The sequence below is a fragment of the Acipenser ruthenus genome, chromosome 29, assembly GCF_902713425.1.
Source record: "Acipenser ruthenus chromosome 29, fAciRut3.2 maternal haplotype, whole genome shotgun sequence".
NCBI classification, from domain to species: Eukaryota; Metazoa; Chordata; class Actinopteri; order Acipenseriformes; family Acipenseridae; genus Acipenser; species Acipenser ruthenus.
Window position 1 is genome coordinate 20,332,952 of NC_081217.1, and position 18,331 is coordinate 20,351,282.

Here is an 18,331-nt window from a genome sequence, read left to right on the forward strand (position 1 = left end):
ACACTTCTAATCCTCCTCTCAAACAGTTACAAAAAAGGTTTCATGAACTGCAAACTTGATTTAATTAATCAAAACGATCTTAAAACCATTCATTAAAATGTTACCAATAGGTCCCTCTATGCATAACTGTGCCTGCGTCTTTAATTCACTGGAACTCGTCTAAATTGAGGGTTACCCTTATAAAAAGTTTTCTACAAAATGCTTTTCCCGCTATGCATTTCCCATAATTTACCCTGGTTTGGCATGCTTATTAATATGCTCTACCATACCTCGCTATTCTTTACAATGCTTACCTAGGCTTTACCATGCTTTCACTAAGCTCTATTACACTTTACTGTGTTTTCACTGTGTTATACTTTATAAAGAGTAGAATTATGACATCAAGATGGAAGAAGTTGTTTAGGGGTTTCTTCCTTATTTTACACACAATTCAAGTGTTCCTGATGAACTGAACTGCGTTCTCTGGTTTCAGTCCCTGCCTAAGGCACCACAGGTGTGTCGTCGCAAGCAGTCGGGAGCTCACATCACATGACGGAGCAGCCATCTGAAAAGGTTATATGTAGATTTGCAGCCAAAGGCACCTCATTACAAACTGAGGCTCTGTGTTTACCATGGAGAAATTAACAAAGTGCGTGCCTGATGAATAAATGACTATGAAGGATATGAAGGAGGCTGTGTGGTCCAGTCATTAAAGTCCAGGGCTTATAACCAGGAGGTCACCCGTTCAAATCCTGCCCCTGCCACTGTGTGACTCTGATCAAGAACCTCCTTGTGCTCCATACTGCAGATGAGATGTTAAATCAATGTCCTATTGTATGTGACTCTGCATATAATGCACAGTTCAAACCAACATGATGGTGATGGTGGTCCACTATGAAAGGTGCTATATAAAGATAGATATATAGGATGAACATGAGGGCTGTGAATATATTATACCATGGGGAAATAGCTGTAGTTGTTTATGTGAGAGGAATCCATACCCTCCAGCATTTGACAGATGAAAACAAGTACACTATGTTATTAGGTTAGAGCAAATTTAAGGTAGTTGTTTTGACTTTAAAACTATAAAAGCTATTTATAAAAAAAAACTTCAATAGAGCTACAGGCAGAAATGCAGTATTATATTTTCAGAATTGATCAGTGTTTATTTTATTTAGGGAGTTTAGTTTATCCAGGGAATGGCTTTATTTACCTTGACTGTGATTTAGAAGAGCATGAAGTTTGTTTTAAAATAAGTATGTTTATATCACAACAAAGTCAGCCTACTCGGGACAGAGTGGATTTTAAAATTCGGTTTACACTATCACGCTGTGAGGATCAACGCTGTAGGACAGCCGGTACTGTACCTGAGAGATCGGTAAAGATGAGTCATAGGATGAGAATCATAGGATTAAATCTGCTTCAATCTATTTTATAAGATGTTTTCCTCACTCAATTCAAACCCCTACCTTTCACACAATTATTATGTAGGGCTTGCGATTGTAAGTCGCCCTGGATAAGGGCGTCTGCTAAGAAATAAATAATAATAATAATAGGGCAATTGAAAAACAAAACCAACACAAAAATAACATAATAGTTATCAATGAAACAAACCTTGACCTAGAACCCATTTAAAAAAAAAAAAAAAGCACACAGAAAACAGGACATTATTTAGTTATGTATCACTCAGCTCAAGTAGCACGTTTCTTTTCTTAAAAAAAACAAATACATAAACATCCACTAGTACATGACGATAAAAAGCACTTCCTATGTGTTCTTGTGAGTCAGGCAGTGCTCATCGTGATTGGTGAATCATTTGTAAAAAATTGCAGCTCCAATCCCACCCCCTCCACCTCTACACCTCTCCCCTTCCTGTGATCTCCCGTCTTGGGCGGCCCCGCTCTCACTCCCCCTCTCTCTCTCTCTCTCGCATGCTCGCTTGCTCGCTTGTTGTCTGCTTCTGGCACGCTAAACTTCTGACTCATTCACACGGACAGCAGCGGCAGCTACGGGCGCAAAGAAGGGGGAGCCCATATTTATTCCGGAATAGGATGTTTTCGAACTATTTGTCACTACTTATTTTGTTTTGGTTTGGCACAGAAACATTTGTGGTTTCCAAAGTCTAAGAATAATAAAGTCATGGGGCAGTCCCTGTTCCTTAAAGAGACAGCACACATTGCGGTATGTGTCGATCTTAACCCCTTACGGTACACATGGAATTGTTCAAACGGGTTCTTCTTAAAAACACATTTAAGAGTGACTCAGGTATCACGAGGAGGAAACTGACAATTTGCATGACCAGATCCAGCCTGTCACTAAATTATAAACCCTGTTTCGTGCACCTCATTGCAAAGAGAGTTAGAATCATTTGTATGTGTTGGGCATATTATGTCCCTTGTACCTTAAGGTTAAAGGCATTAGCGCCGATAACAAACGGGCAAGCATAATACATGGTTAGGCAGGGAACTGGGATGCTGGTTTATATACAATTACAGTGAAAAAAAAAAGACTAAAGCTGGTTTAAGTCCATCTATATAGTCAAATAATAAGTGCCTTATTACTGTCCGACCCAAATGGCTATCAACTCTGATTTGCAGCCTGTTTACAGTGATGCTGAGCGAGGAACATATTGTGATAGAAATGTAGATAAAAGGATTGTTTGTGTGTTGCTACCTTTTTTTTAATTGGGTCACTGAAATGTCTATTTAAAAAAATAAAATAAACCTAAAACTTCTGTCCTCAGCCCCAGATGGCCAGCACATTCCTGCATCAGATTCTCAGAGAGAACCACACTTGGCTCTCTTACAGAGAGAGAGAGAGAGAGAGAGAGAGAGATGAGAGAGAGAGAGAGAGAGAGAGAGAGAGAGAGAGAGAGAGAGAGAGAGAGAGAGAGAGAGAGAGAGAGGAGAGAGAGAGAGAGAGAGAGAGAGAGAGAGAGAGAGAGAGAGAGAGAGAGAGAGAGGAGAGAGAGAGAGAGAGAGAGAGAGAGAGAGAGAGAGAGAGAGAGAGAGAGAGAGAGAGAGGTGGTGCTGAGCATAACATGGGATTCATTGAGAAAAGTGTATCCTGCTTCATTCATCGCAGTCCAACTCCTCTCTTGGCCAGGGCAGTGAGACTGGGAACACACCATGATTCCACACGCACACACACACACACAGAGATCTCAGATGATAAGGGATTGATTTTATCAATCTAAGATTTAATATACTGGTATATACATTATGACTTACCTCTATCCTTAACCCTTGCCCTAACCTTATATGAACCCTACACCCATATATGACCACCTTCCACATGTATATAAGTCTCTAGTTACCGGTTCTCTGTTTCTTCCCTAGGTCACACCTGTGCTTCTTATCGTAAAGGATTTGATGGTTTAATTGAAAATGGCTTTCTTGTTTCTGCTACAGCCCGCTACTTCCATAAGCCAGTATAGTGCTGAGGAGAGGAGATGGGAGATGACATTTGCCACACGCTGTGAAAAGTGAGTATTGGGTCATTCCTTCCAAATTCTCATCCAGAGTTAGCACTGTGAGACACACTGAATATGTACAGGTATTATACTGGCTTTGTATTCATAATGCATTCTGCTGACAGTCTTAGTGAGCCATTTAATTTCAGAACAAAATTAATTATTTTGCTAAAAGCGTTCATTAAGGGGATTTTTTTTTTGATACAGATTGAATTGCATTTTTAATCATTAAGGCAATTTCAATGAGCGTTTTTTTTTTTTTTTTTTTATGAAGGTTTTACATTATGTGTTATTGTTTAGGTCAAATTCTCCTTCAAGCAGTACGGAAAAAATAAAAATATCTAGCAAGAGATAAAATCCAATGCAATAATAATAGCAATTCCTTCTCTGAAAAATCCATTTAAAAAATAATGCAGCTTTTGCACCCGATGGAACGTTGGCGTCACTTTTATTCCTTTTAATATTCTACCTGAGACTGTTCATTAGGGCCTCTTACACAAATTGATGTTGTTTTTACCTCGTTCAGAATCATAGAATTGCGGTTTGCAATTCTATTTGGGGAAAAAAAAAGAAAATGCAGCCAACTGATCCATAAGCATTTTGAAATAATATTGCTATTAAGAAGAGGTTCATAAACATGAACTTAAACTGACTTCCCTCAACCAGCACAGCGTCACAGAAACATACATGCATAAATAGAAACTGTAATGAGTCTACAGGGAGTGTGGTATACCCAGGCTCTCACTCTGTTTCTGTCCCATATATATGTGTGTGTGTCTCAGTGTGTGTCTGTGTGTGCGTGCGTATGTTTGTCTCAGTGTGTGTGTGTGTGTGTGTGTGTGTGCGTGTGTGTGTCTCAGTGTGTGTGTTTGTGTGTGTGTGTGTGTGTGTGCGTGTGTGTGTGTTTTAGTTTGGAATTGATATATGTTATGTTTCTGATCTGAGCAGCCCCAACCACACTGAGCACAAGTGACTCAGTGGCTTAACCACTATTCCTGCTGCTCAAACAAGACAGAGGGATCTGGTGCGCTGACTAGCACCTTGGGGAAAATAAAATGAAGAAAATGCTCTTAAATAGGCTTTTTTTTAAAGGAAGTTCTCATGATCTATACAGTGCTAACCAATTCCCTTCAAACCTTGCATTAGCATTGTCAACATTATCGCTGGTTCCTTTGCCAGTGCTGACGTTTTTGTTTTGTTTTTTTTATTCAGGATATGCAGATTTTATCATTTAAAGCTCAAAATGCCACTTCCTGGTCAACTATAGTCCTGTCCTGTAAGTCCCTTATAAAGGTTTAGTAATAGCATCATGGCAAAGTGTAATAAAGCACAGTGAAAGCATGGCACAGCCTCGTTAAGCATGGTAAAGCCCAGAGAGGATTGATAAATCTTAATAAAAAAAAGCATGACAAACCATGGAAAAGGACTTTTTGTACAGCAATGAAAGCAATGGGGAGCAGTACTAGATTGGAACCGAACCCTTGTAAGAGTGGACTGTGGTAGACGATGGCAAAAGCATGTAAAAGTGTCTTAAAGCATAGTGAAAGCTTGGTATCGCACAAGCAAGCTTGGTAAATGACAGCGTGCTGTTAAAATGGTAAAGCACAGTGTGTCGTATGAGCAGCTGAAAAGAGCAGTAAACTGCAAAATGACATGCTGTGTGTAAACTTTGAGAAGGGAGTAACAGAACGTGAAGGAGCAGCAGGTGTGTGTCAGGGGAGGGGGAGGGGGAGAGGAGAGGGGGGGGCAATAATTTAGTGTGAAAAAGTAAGACAGCCCCTTTGTCCAGAGAGACAGCTGAAAAGTGTAACATTGCTAACATGCTGCGCTCATACAGCTCCAGAGGTATAGCATTACCCTCTCCACAGTAACTAGGAAGGGTTTCTACCTCTGATTGTGCCAAGTAGTTAATTGATAAATTAAACATAGTAAAACGCTGTAATGTAAGGTGTTGCACTATTCATGGACATCCGTGTAAGACCCTCCCATTGCCAGGTTATAGACAGTGTATAGTCACGATTGATAAGCAAGCCACGTTTTTAGGAAAAATATGAATAAATGCATGCAAAGCCTTGTGCTGGTTTCCAGCCTGCATTTCTGATGTTTCTTGGTAGCTCAGTTACGTTAGCGGTTTGTTTTCGGTTCTTCAGAAAATGCAAGCAGGCACTCTGGTAATTGTTCTGTGAATGGGGCTCATCAGTATTTATCAGACAAGTCAGTTAGGGTGCATTGTAATCTCATGCCACTGTATCCTCTAGTGCTGTGGTCTGAGCCCCTCTCCTGTACAGGTGGGAGACTACCCCATGTTGTCCCATTGTCCCTAGCGGATGGCCCCACCCAGGGAAGCCGTTTAGCCCATTGAGTGTTTTCCTTTGCTGTGAAGGTGTGACATTCCTCTGGGGAGTTTCGTTTGCATTTAACAGGGGAGAGGCCGCACAGAGCTATCAGCTTCATCTCTCCGCATGGGGCCTGATCACACCAAGAATGCAGGTTTCATTGATCAAACCATGAAACTCCACACACAGTTAGGTTCTGTAAATAAAAATCATATATCAGGCCACAGGAGGAAGGTTTGCCATCAAAGAACGTGCTCTGTTGCAAGTATTATGTTTTAAAGGTGTATTATTTGTAGTAAATCTAATGGTTAACCCTTTTGAAAAGTTGCCCCTAGTAAAAGTACAGCAAAGTGCAGTAAAAGCATGGTGAAGCATAGGTAAGCATTGTAAAACAATAATAAGTATGGTAAAGCATATTACTAAACATGGCAAACGAGGGTCAGCTTACATTCATAGTATAACCATGGGGAAAGAATGGGGAAACTACAAAAATGTTGTGCTAAAATATAAGGGACTTTGTTTTGTTTTTCTTTGGAAATACATATTTTATAGTTGTTTTTAGTTCATTATGTAATAATTTTAAAAATTGTATAACACGTTTAATATATTACATTGACATACGAGTTAGCCATTTAAGATACAAAGCACACGTGACAAAAATGACAATAAAAATGACTGCTGACTTTCTTATTTTTTGCAATGAAGTTCACGAAACAGGTTTAACTTTTCTGGTCATCCAAAGTTGTCAGTTTCCTCGTGCTCCTTTTAAATGTCTCCTTCAAATGTATTTTAAGAAACCCGTTTGAACGACCGCTCATTTTCTTGTGTACCACAAGGGGTTAAAACAATATATAAAGAAATATATTTTGGCATAGCAAACCTTTTATCCGTTGAGATAATCTTGTATTACGCATCTCACTGGCAGTACCATTGTTTGCTATGTTTGTTTGTTTTTTTACAGCAGTAAACGTTTATGAGCTACTAAGTAAAACTAAAAAAGCCATTTGTACCAAGTTGCTGTACCTGTTTTCAGAGGGTATTTTTCTAAATGTAGGAATACAAAAAAGCTACATTTTAAATAGATCGCAATGTATTTCAGACATGTGTTTTTCGAATATTCACTATACATGATTAACGCAACAGTAACTGTGTGTCGACTTAAATCAACTAAAGGGGTCTTCAAATAAAACGCAAAAATGAGAGAATATTGAAAATAAAAAGCGCACTTGCGTCCACCTGTACATATTGCATGTTAAAAGCCACACACGTTGTTTTAAATCTTTTTTTCTCTCTTGTAATAAATCTTTTAAAGCGCGGTTTCAATCCCCGCCCCTTTCCGATTATATCCCTCACCCGGGAACCTCCTTCAATTGCTTTAAACCTCCTGTTGCTCGTTGCTTTTATTTCATTCGGAGGGCTAAGGTCTATTTTTAGCACATATTGGACCGGGTCCAGCACGCACGGGCTTTTTTTTTTTAAATTTGGTAAAAAAAAAAAAAAAAAAAATCTTACTTCCTCTAGTGTGTGTCTCATACTTGTAGGGTTGGTTTAAAAAAAAAATGTGTGTGTTTTTTTTTTTTTTGAGGGCTGGGTTTGTGTTGCCCGTTTCCTTTGCCTTATATCTGCATCAGCTTCCGATTTAAAGGTTTAAAAACTGGTCGGGAGGGAAGCTAGCTAGCGGGCAGACAGAGGCAGGCTGTTGGAGAGCGTTTTGTGTTTTAATTTGATCAGAAGACAGTGAAGGAAGCCGGATTCTACAGAGCTCAGTGTGTATGTATGTGTGCGCGCTAAACCGGCCTTGATGGTGTGTGACTCGCGGCACCTTTTTAAAATTTGCAACAATTTATATACAATTAATGCAGCGAGGGTAATGCACATTTGTATTTGTTTTATGAAAATCCCTGATCCTGGTCGCTTAAAAAAAAATGCACATGTTGTTTCTGCGATCTACCTTCCTGGGGAGTTGTGCTACAGGGTTTATTTTGATTACGTTTGCATTGACCTTGCTTGCTGTTTGCAGAAAACAAGAACGGAGGTCTCTTTTTTTAAAATCACGTTTGCGTATATTTGGGGTGCATGTTGTATTCGTGTTTAATCGCGTGTTGCTGACAGGATTTGGAAGTGTATGGGGTGGTTTGCGAAGCAGCAGGTTTGAGAATGTATTTCTGTTTTATTTATGGCTTCCAGGCGTGATCATGGCGGTCCTTAGTTAAATTGCTTTCGTTTTTAATTTTGTGTTCTCTCTTTCAGCCTTGCATGTGTACCTGTTGTGGTGTATCTCGGTTTCAGCATTAATGGAATCGTTGTTTCAAGATCGTGGCATCATAACTACGTTCTTGGAATTATTGTTTCAGATGCGGTATTTAAATTTCAGTTCGCCGGCATATCGATTTCTTGCACCGGCTTTGAACCCGTGAGCCTTTTAATTACTCAACTTTTAAAATCGGTTGCATGTAGGTGATTTTAGCGCTGCAGTTTGATGAATTTTATTTTCCGGTGTAGAAATAACAAGGATTTAAATATGCACGTCTGTCTCCCTATACTGTACTGAAAATACGAGGGAAAGATGAGGAGGAGGGGGGTCGTGTATTTTCAATTGGAACTTCAGTTAACCGCATGTTTAACCTCGAGGTTTTAAACTTTTATAATTAATTTAAATGGAACTAATTCACGGTAATATGTTTTGCTAAACCATTGTACTTTTTTTCCATTGGTGCATTCGCTTGTGCAGGCGCTTAACGCAGTCACGTTTTATTATTGTCGTTTTCTAAGACTGCATTGTCTTTTTTAATGTTGTATGTATGTATGTAATGTGTGTTTGGTTTTGTAGTCGCTGTTTTTGTTTTTTTAATCCAATTTTTTTTGCACCGATTCTGTATTGAACATGCTTCCTTCTGTGTCGCTTTAAGTTAAATGGCACGTTTAACATTACATACATTACATATGGCGCCTGTTTCTGATTCCTTGAACAATGGACGCAGGTTGATTCTTGCTTGTATAGCAAGTACGTGTATCAACTAACTATATATTTTTGGCACCTGCAAAGCCAACTCAGTTTTTTTTTTAAATCTGAATGTTGCTTGGTTTCATTTTTATTAATCATTTGATTTCATGTGTGTTTTTTTTTGTTTTTTTTAACCGCGCTCTTTGTAGTTTGTCCTAATTGCTTACCCTTCCAATTAGCGTCTGGTCGATTGCTTGTCTGGCCTTGCAAACGGTTGCTTTGGTGGGTGCGTTTAGTAATTAATAGACCGTCAGTTTTTATATACGTAGTGGGGTTTTGTATTCTCACGAATTGCATTTGAGCCCTTTTAAACAAAATTTAGCTCTGCAATCTATTCAAAGGTGCAAAACTTAAAGAAAAAAATAGGTGTGGCTGGTTATTTGATACTGATAACGTGTTAAGTCGTTGTTTTAGTTGGCAGCCACGTGTTGTGTGTGTGTGGCTTGCATTGTATGCAGCATCCGTCAGACAGTTAGTTAATATACAAATAATTTTAGTTAAGGCATCCAAGTTTGACTATTTACACGTAAAAGTGAACGCACTTCTATTAGTTTGGACATTTATCTTTTAAAGGTGAATTTTGAAATCCGTAATGTTTTCCATGCAGAATACAACTGAATTAAACCGTTGAATTAATGATACTTTTGAAAGTGTAGACCACTTATTTCCTGGAAGCATGCATTTTCTAACCCTTGATTTAGAAAATGCATGCTTCCAACGCAATAGTTTAATTTCGAGCGAAGTCGAAACAGTTTAAAAAGTGCATGGTAATACATGCTACTCTTGTCTCAATATCCTTGTGTTTTATTTACCAGTCTTATTTTCTCTTCTTGGTACAGACGGACAGGAAAATGAGCGATTCCGGCGCAAAAGGCAACCAAGCTCTGTCTTCAAAAGAGAAAGACGGGGCAGAGAAACGGGGGAGAGGGAGACCGAGAAAACAGCCTGAAGTAAAAACTGTTGAAGTAAGTACTAGTTTAAAATCTACCCGACAGGGCACGCATGCTGCAGAGGGTGTGCACAAAAATGAACACAGCCATACTAGGGGATAGATAGGGTGCACCAGAGCAGCGCTGTGGTTTGGGATTTGGAAGGCTTAGTAAACCTAAGCACTTAATTTTTCTATTTGTGCACACTTGGATATTGAAGAGTTATCAGTATCAATTTGCTGTCACAATGCGATCAGAATGACAGTAGTGAAAAGCAGAATTCTACCCATGGCGTGTATATGTTGCTGAAGCCATTTTATTCAAGATAATATATTTCTAATCTTGCCTTGCAGTCAGCGATATAGAGAAAGCTGCTTGTAGAGACTGCTTTCCTGGGTCTAGGCTTCACCCCTTCCCTGAGCACTGTGGAGATGGTTCTCATTATTATGGGTTTAATTAATTTGAGGTCCCTCCCACTTAGTGGACTCTCTTTTTGGGGTGTGTTGTGCTTCATTCCTATGGCTGTTTGTTTGAGTGTGATTGGGACTGGAGCTTTGCAAAGCAGTAAACTGAACTCTTTTTATAGCCCTGTCATACTGTGGGGTGGGACCAGTAAATCCTTTCCCCACATATTTCTTTAAGCCCTGGCGAGCTGTCTATCCTCCAGACCTATGGCATGTGTATCAGCAAATGGTACTATGCATCTGCCTGTTTAGACCTTTTGTTTAGAGGCTGTCTAAAATGGCTGCCAGAGGCGTGCTGGAGAATTCCTGGTGGCCATTTTAGTGGGGGCAAAGGGCACCCATGATGGGGTGTGTTGGACAGTTCAGTTTTCTTGTGTCATTGAATCTCAAATCAATAGTGCCTCAAGACGCTGTACTAAAGCATTTCGTTCTTCTATGGGCAGTTGGTTAAAACAGCATTTCTAGTCTTCTATTTCTTTAAGTTATTTTCTCTTTCTTCATAATCCTTGTGATGCCATATGGTGATATTTCATTAGTGTTCAGTAAGCTAAAGTGTGAACCAGCATTGCATATCATAATGATAGGTACTTCAAAGCATCCAGTGTTGCTAGCAGTGCTAATGGACTGAACTATATTACAGCTGTTTAAATTTTTCAGGGACATAACAGTTAAATTATTCTGCTATGCAATTAAGGATCTGTAAATATTTTCTATAATGGTGTGGTGTAACTTAATCCGGTCAAATAACAGATACTATATATATATATATATATATAATCTGAGAAGGGCCTGCTGTGGTGCATGTGGGGGATCTGCACCCCCTCCCCCTTAGCATTCTCGTTATCTTGCTGTTGGTATCTCGGGGCCCAGCAGATTGTCAGCCTTGTGTAAACTGAGCCCTTTAAACCTGCAGTAACCTGCAGCTCCCTCCTCCCCTCCCCTCTGATTGGTGCAGGGTGAGGGGAGCGTGGCCTGTCATTGGCTGGCGGGGGCTGAGTGCAGCGTGGGTGCTGGTGGTGTCTGGTTACAGGGTTGCTAATGGCTGCGGCTGTAAACAGAGGAGGGAGGAGGTAAGCTGTAGCGCTGTGATCTCCTGCCGGATGCATTATTCATGTATTTATTAGCGAGCCTGCATTAGACAGCATGGCCCGCCTCCCTCTTTTGTTTTAACCCTAGCCCTGCCACTACTGACCTCATCTATTGTAGTGTGCACTGCTTCAGTCACCAGCTTTGAAATCTACAGAAGCTCATACTTGAACGTCACGCCACGTGTGTTCAGATGAATTCATTTCTTTGTTTTTAACCCTTTTTGCACAGCATGTGCACAGCAGGTGCTCTTTTCAAGATGAGGCTGGCTCCAGAGGTAGTCGTTGATTATCTTTTTACTCGAGTGGAATTGGTCCTCTTCGCTTTAGACAAAGTAACAGCACCCCCAGTTGCACCTGCAGGTTGACAGAAGTCCTTTTTCTGCTCAGTTACATAGTGGTGACTTTTTTTTTTTTCTCCTTTAGGAAAAATGGTGCTTCATTTGTGGATATTTACATATTGGAAATTGATATAGTCAGAATGCAAAGACATTGTTGTAAAGGGTTTTTTTTCCCTCGGTGATTTGCTATGTCTTTGTTGATGAAACTTCCATTTTCAGGAAGTCATTAACATATTTGAGTTTTTTTATGGGGGATTTTGGGTAGAAAGCAGCTGTGACTAATTTATGTAGCGCTTAACTTGACCGGTGAATCATTTGATGTACAAGATAAACCCTGGGAAATGGGTTTTTATTAAGGAAAGGGGTGATCTGGTTAGAGTAGGGTGGCTTTGGCTCCTGTGTCTGTTTCACATCTGTGGTGACCGAGGGGGATTGAAATGTCTCGATCCGTGTCGCTCGGAGTAGGGTGCAGGGACCGGATTGCTCAGCACTGTTTGGTTTACAGACTTGTTGTTTTTCATCCACTTCCAGTGGCCTCAGATTTTATTTGTCATAATGCGTACTTTGAACTTTTGCCCTCCAGCAAAACGGTAATTTGGCAGCAAACAGTCACCTGTGTGGTTGTTTTTTTATTATTGTGATTATTATTAGTATTTAAAGCTATAGTGTTTCACATTATCATTCCTTGTGCCCTCTACATTAGTGGCCCCAGTTGATGGTCCCTTTGTTCATTCCCCAGTATTGCTTTACCCTGCCTTCTCTGAATCTGCTTGCCGCTACATAGTTCTGTAAACCCAATGGGCTTGCGTGTGTTATACTTGCAACGGGAGGCGGTTATAAATGACTTGTACTCCAGCTCAGGAATCCTAAAATGGATTTCTGCAAATTTTAGTTTTTTTATGTTTGTCGCACCTTTTTATAGACCGTGAAGTCCAACTCTTTAGAAATGAAATTTGCACTACAGCCTTGCATGACTCTCCTTCAGCAGACCAGTACTTGCTTTGGTTCGAATAGTCTCCTTTGTCCCGCAGTCCAGTCTCTTGCAGGTCCACTGAATTCCACTCCAGTTTGAAGATGCCTCTTAAATATTCCAGAGGTTTGGAATCCAGTCGTTGCCCCGTGAAGCTCCTGTCTGAGTTTGCAGAGCTGCTAATTGGTTTGACTGCAGTGGAAGCAACAGAGCTGTCGGGATGCTCGTATGATTAATGGTGTCCTTTAGCAGGGCTAAGAAAACAAACCTGCAAAGTGCATCAAAACGGGTGGGAGGCTGACTGAGGCGAGAGGCGATGGTTGTCCCTCCCTTTAACCTCCTGTCCCATCCCTCTCCCTGGTATCTGCTGGTATGCTAGTAAATATTAGTAGGAGGCTGTAGTATTGTTATTGTTATTAATTGTCAAACATACGGCTCACGTTGGATACAAATTGTAGACTCTCTCTTGGTGGTGGTTTTGCATAATTTTTTTTACAAGAAAGGCTGTTCTGGAATTGTGGGTATATTCTTGATTCTAATTTGGCATGACCTGCTTCCTTTTTTTTTTTTCCAGTAGTAACAGCTACACAAAGAAATCAGCCCTGTTGTGCAGATTTTGCTGCAAGAGTGTCGTATTTGAAACTCATCGTCCTTTTTCTGTTGATTTGTAGGAACCCAGTGGAGCGCCGACACCCAAGCGACCCCGCGGCCGGCCGAAGGGCAGCAAAAACAAGAGCACCTCCAAGAGCAGAGTAAGTCGCCCCCTACAGGCACAATGCAGTGTGGACTGGAAGGGCAAGGGTCTATTACAATATAGTCTCTTCATATCACCCCATCTCCTAATGCTGTACAGCAGTGGCTTTAGGAGACTGCACACACCTCCTATTGATGGGTTCATCTGTCCTATTTCTGCAAGCATCTTTTTAAAGTGACCAATGCTTTAAACAGTAAGGACTTTCAAGTGCACTGCTAGCTACGCTGCTCCAGCTTGGTTTAAACCTTACTGGATTGCTCTGTAATGATGAGACTGAGCAGAAGTCCTGGTTTCTGCAGCATGGCCACGCAGGGGGTGGAGGGGTGACTCGGATAGTGGTGTTTGCTAGCCCGCTGTGGTCTCTTGCTGCTGGGGAGGGCTGGCTGGCTGGTAAGTCTGGGGTAGCCATTGGGAGTCCCAAAGAAGCCCTTCTGAGCACTGGCTAGCAGCTGCTTCACATCTTGCCCAGTCACCGCAGCCTCATTAGTGTGTCTCCACGACCAGCGTTTTTAAATAATTCAGTAAGCAAGTCTGAGCCTTGCTCAACCCACACAATACATCCAGAGAAGTTCTGTTTGTATATTGTCTCCAGACAAGGTTGCTATAGAAACCATGTATTTATTTGGCACGGTTCCATATGTGAATTGGTTTCTAATTGTTTGTTACCTCATTCAAAATGGGTCAAAGTTTCGATATTTTTAAAGGTTTATCGGACATGCGAAGTGGCTCCAAGCTTTTATTTTGTAGTCTCCTATTTCTTCCGTTTCGCATTTTTATCTGGGTTTTTATATATAATCTATTTTTCTCCTCGTCTAATTTCCTATTTTTAATGTTGTGTTCTCTTTTTCCTGCTTATGACTTGCTGCTTTGTTCAGTTAATGTCTTCCTATCTGCCCCGTTTTGGCATGTCCTCTTGTAGGGCTTTGCTATACAGGCTCGTTTTTGAGGTTTACAAAGAATAAGCACACATACTCTGCAGTCTCCCTCCACCTGCAGCTGTGGTCACCATAGTAGCATGTTCAGACCTCTCTGAGCTCTGTGTCCAGTGTGGCCCCGGTGCACAGTGCAGTCTGATTGGCTGCTCTGGTCCAGGTGGTGCCTGCAAACCCCCCTCCCCACATCTGCTGTCTGCCTCGGTGATAATGGACATTGAACTTAATGCCTACAGACCATCTGCCTGCCTAGTGTCTACTGCTTTCCAGTCTGGTTCCATCTAGTGGTGACATCTATTAAACATAGCAGGTCTCTATTTTATTAATAGCCGATGGCTCCAGCTGTAATGGAACAGCATGCAGGAGGGGAGGAGGGGGGGGGGACTGGGAGAGAAGCAGCATGGCCTGTGGGCTAGTTGAGGGAGGGGTTGGCTGGTGGTTGGAGCTGAGGGTATGGGTAGGGTTTAAACAAGGTATAGGGAAGGGAAGCTGTGTGGTCGGAGCTCGAGTGCAATAGGCAACATTTTACATTTGATTTATTTTTTGTTACCCCCCCCAATTGTAGAAAATGGCAGCTGCTGCACGGGGAAAGCCCAGAGGAAGACCTAAAAAGGCGGTAAGTAAAATTTCCTGTCCATATAGTCGTCTCTGTTCTTGAAGCTTCAGTGCCACCTGTTGCCATCATTCCGTTGCTCGGCGGAAACCAGGTTTGTTGAAGCCCTCTTCCCTGCTCTACAGGAAATAAACACAAAAAGGAGGCCTTCTGTTGCTATAGCAACTTTAAACCTGCAGAATACCAGCAACATCAAAGCGGTGTAGTGTTGATGGGTATTACAGGACATGCATGGGGAGGGGGAGTGTAAGGACACCATTTCATTAGATTTTTGCTTTCCGACTTCGTTGCAGGTTTGTGTTTTTAAAGCCTGAAAACAGCCAGTTTGGTGTGCAGGGTGTCTCCAGGGTGGCTCAGTGTTACTGTGGTGTATCTGGTCTTGTGTTTTACCCCCTCCTTTTTATGGTTTGCTCAGAATGTGTGGAAGACCACAGGCCTGATCTGAATTAGTGTGGTTTCCTCCATCCACTCAGTCTTTACTCATCGTCGGTCTGTTTTCACTTCTGAATTCCTTTGCCATGAACAGGGAGGCTGACTCCCTCGCCTCCCACCCTCCTGCCTATCTCTGTGCCTTCAGCAGAAAAACTGCAACTGCTGTGCAGAGAGCAGGGCTGAGATGAACCTGCAGAGAGGGGAACAGTGAAGTGGAAAGCAGAACGAGGCACACAGACCTTCCTGCGGAAACTTCTGGCCGGGGAGAGAAGCAGAAGCGACTCCTTCCGCTGCAGACACGTCCATGTGCTGTGTGTGTCTGCTCTCCACGCTGCAGCTGCAGTTGCAGTTGCAGTGCCAGGCTCCTCACTGGCAGCTTTCCACCCACAATCTGGGCAAGAGTGCCAGACTTTAGCCTTCTGCTTTTTAAAGGTGTAGTCTGCCTTGTGAGCCCATGCTGAAAATATCAGCTTCATAGATGTGTCCTGTTGAGCTTCGCTTTGATTTAAAAACCAATCCTGATTGTATATTCTCTCATATTGCTGCAAGTTCAGTAGTAGCAGCCTAGCGGAGGGAGGAATACTTGTCTCCCCACGCCGCGTTAACTAAACTAGGTAGGTCCTAGAGTGCTGAAGACAACGGGGAAGCAACTGTCAAAGAACATGTTGAGTTTTACTGAACTACGCAGGGTGTTCTGAACATGAATCTGGTATGCCGTTACAATGCTGTTGCTTCCGTTTGGTTGGGCGTGCGTGCCAGCGTGCGTGCCTTCTCGCGGATCGCTGGGGCCCTGGCATGCGCAATAAGAGAAAGTGAAAGCTCCCCTATGGAACAGTCCGCGCTGCAGTGCTGGGCCCTTTTAGGAAGTTGTGTGGGATTTTTTTTTTTTTTTTTTTTTTTTTGGCACATTCATTGCATTTTATTCACATGGGTCTTTTTCCTCTGTCTGACTCACGTGTGCCACTCCTCGGATCCAGAGCACGCTGTGTCCTCGGCTTCCTGCTCCGCTGCGATAGAGGAATAACCCTGAGTCCCCCCTTCCCTGCAGCTCATATTTTTATGAATGAAAATCCAGAGAATGAAGGAGGAGGAGGAGGAGTAGGAGGAGAAGAGGGGTGGTGTTGGTGGATGTTGAGTCATCACCAGCATCCTGCTACTGGCTGACTCATACTGCTAATTAAGTGGCCCTGGGCAGCAGGAGTAACCACAGACATGATTTCAGCACGTTTAGTACACTCTGCCCAGCTCCTCCTCATAACTATAATCTCTCCATTCAGGCCTGCCTCTGTCCCTTTTTAATATCTACATCCCATTGTGAACTGCAGTTGTGTACTTGTATTGCATACAAGTTTCATTTCATTTATTAACGACTAGAAGCCCACCCTTGAATTTTGTCGGCGAGAGTATAAAATGCACAACGGCACAATCAAAATAAATATGAACATGTTCTCCTGGTGTAATTCCCCCCCCCCCCCCCTTTCTTCGTTGCGCTGTTTACTATAAACTCCGGTCATTCCTCTGCGCTGACGATGCTGTGAAAAGTCCCTTTCAGGTTATGCCAAAGAGTAGAAATATGTGAGTCACAGCGGTTTTGGAGCAACTTCAGCCAAACTTGAGCTGGCTGTGAGCCAAGGCTGCAGTTCCAAGTGAGGGGGGAGGGTCATGCACCAGCCTGTTGAATATCAAGGAGCTTGAATGGCCACTGTTAATCTGACTTTTAGGAATGTACTGCAGTTGTGAAAAGGTGATCCGAGTGGAGATGTCACTACTGGTTCTGATTTTGATTTTTTCCTTCGCTCCAGGAGAAAGAGGAAGAGGAACAGGGATCCCACGAATCTTCAGAGGAGGATGAAGAGGAGCAGTAAGGCCGTCTCAACCACACTACCTCATTACTCAACGTACTGACTTCCTGTCTGAGAGCTGGACTGAAACTCGAAATCCAAACGTTGTGTCTCCCCGCCCTCCCTCTGTCGGAGCGCTCCTGTTGGCACGGGAGCCAGACGCATTTCACCCACCCGCTCGCTACCTGCTGCAGCACTGGAAAAAGACATTTATATATTATATACACTACAAACTGGGATATCTCTTGTTTTCATAAGGGTTTTAGGTATTGCTAACAGTGGTATTTTATACTGGACAAAGGTGAATTTACATAACCTACAATGTTTTTTTCTTTGTAGTATAGAAATTAGGCTTTATTTTTTATCCTATCGATTTGTTATAGGGCTGTGTCTCTGATGCAAAAACTAAATCCAGTCCCCCACGTGCCAGTTGAAGGCTGGGGTTCATCTTTTAAAGCTGGCGGCAGGATGGGTGTAATTTAGTGCCCTAATCTGCCAATTGTGATCATAAAGGGAGCATCTAAACTAGGTCCTTGTTTTGTGGTGTTTAGTAAACTCTGGTAGTCTGTTTTAGGATCCCTTCCTGACTTGTGTAGCTTCATTGATATTTTCAGTTCCCCCCCCCCCCCCCCCCCCTTACTATTTTAAAGGCTGGTCTGTAAGGAAGTATGGAGGCCTCACAAATTCTAAACGCTGTCAACTGTGTTTAATATCGGGAGAGCAGGGGGAGTGTAAATCTGTGCTGCACATGTGTTTTGTTTTGTTTTTTTGGAAGGTGTTATTTTTTTTATAACAAACCTTTTTTTAAAAGAAATTAAATTGATGTGTGATTGTTTGGAAACTAAAAAGGTATGTGCCGGGATCCTGCTTTTCTGCGTTCTCTCTGTGTGTTTCAGTGGGCCACTGCTCACAGCCCTACACTCAAAACAGCTGGGCTTGGGGTATTAAGACCTGACGCAGCCTCCCCCACCCCTCTCCTGGTTCCCCAAAAATGTACAATAAGATCACAGGCTTTGTTTTTCAGTTCTGATGCACACAGAGCAGTTTCTGTTCTACATTTATTTCAAGTTGGAAGTGCATTGGAAAACAATGCAGATGTGAAAGTAATGCAGATGTAAAGACAAATGTTGATCCTGATTTGAAAAGAAAAAAAAAATGGAAGGTAGGGGTGTTGCAATG

At 42.0% G+C, this 18,331-nt stretch overlaps 1 protein-coding gene across 7 annotated transcripts; it reads left to right on the top strand.

Annotated features, from left to right (window-relative positions):
- Positions 1-7,144: 7,144 nt before the first annotated feature.
- Positions 7,145-18,000, top strand: LOC117432109 (high mobility group protein HMG-I/HMG-Y-like). Of its 7 annotated transcripts, none has more exons than XM_059004290.1 (5): positions 7,145-7,271; positions 9,631-9,756; positions 13,252-13,332; positions 14,832-14,882; positions 17,114-18,000. In XM_059004290.1, the coding sequence occupies exons 2-5, from the start codon at positions 9,643-9,645 to the stop codon at positions 17,174-17,176; spliced, it is 309 nt and encodes a 102-aa protein (XP_058860273.1). In that variant the 5' UTR covers positions 7,145-7,271; positions 9,631-9,642; the 3' UTR covers positions 17,177-18,000. The 7 variants fall into 7 exon arrangements, with proteins under 7 accessions (XP_058860273.1, XP_033909492.3, XP_034764022.1 ...); XM_034053601.3 differs by lacking the exon at positions 7,145-7,271 and adding an exon at positions 7,345-7,654; XM_034908131.2 differs by lacking the exon at positions 7,145-7,271 and adding an exon at positions 7,348-7,591.
- Positions 18,001-18,331: the final 331 nt, after the last annotated feature.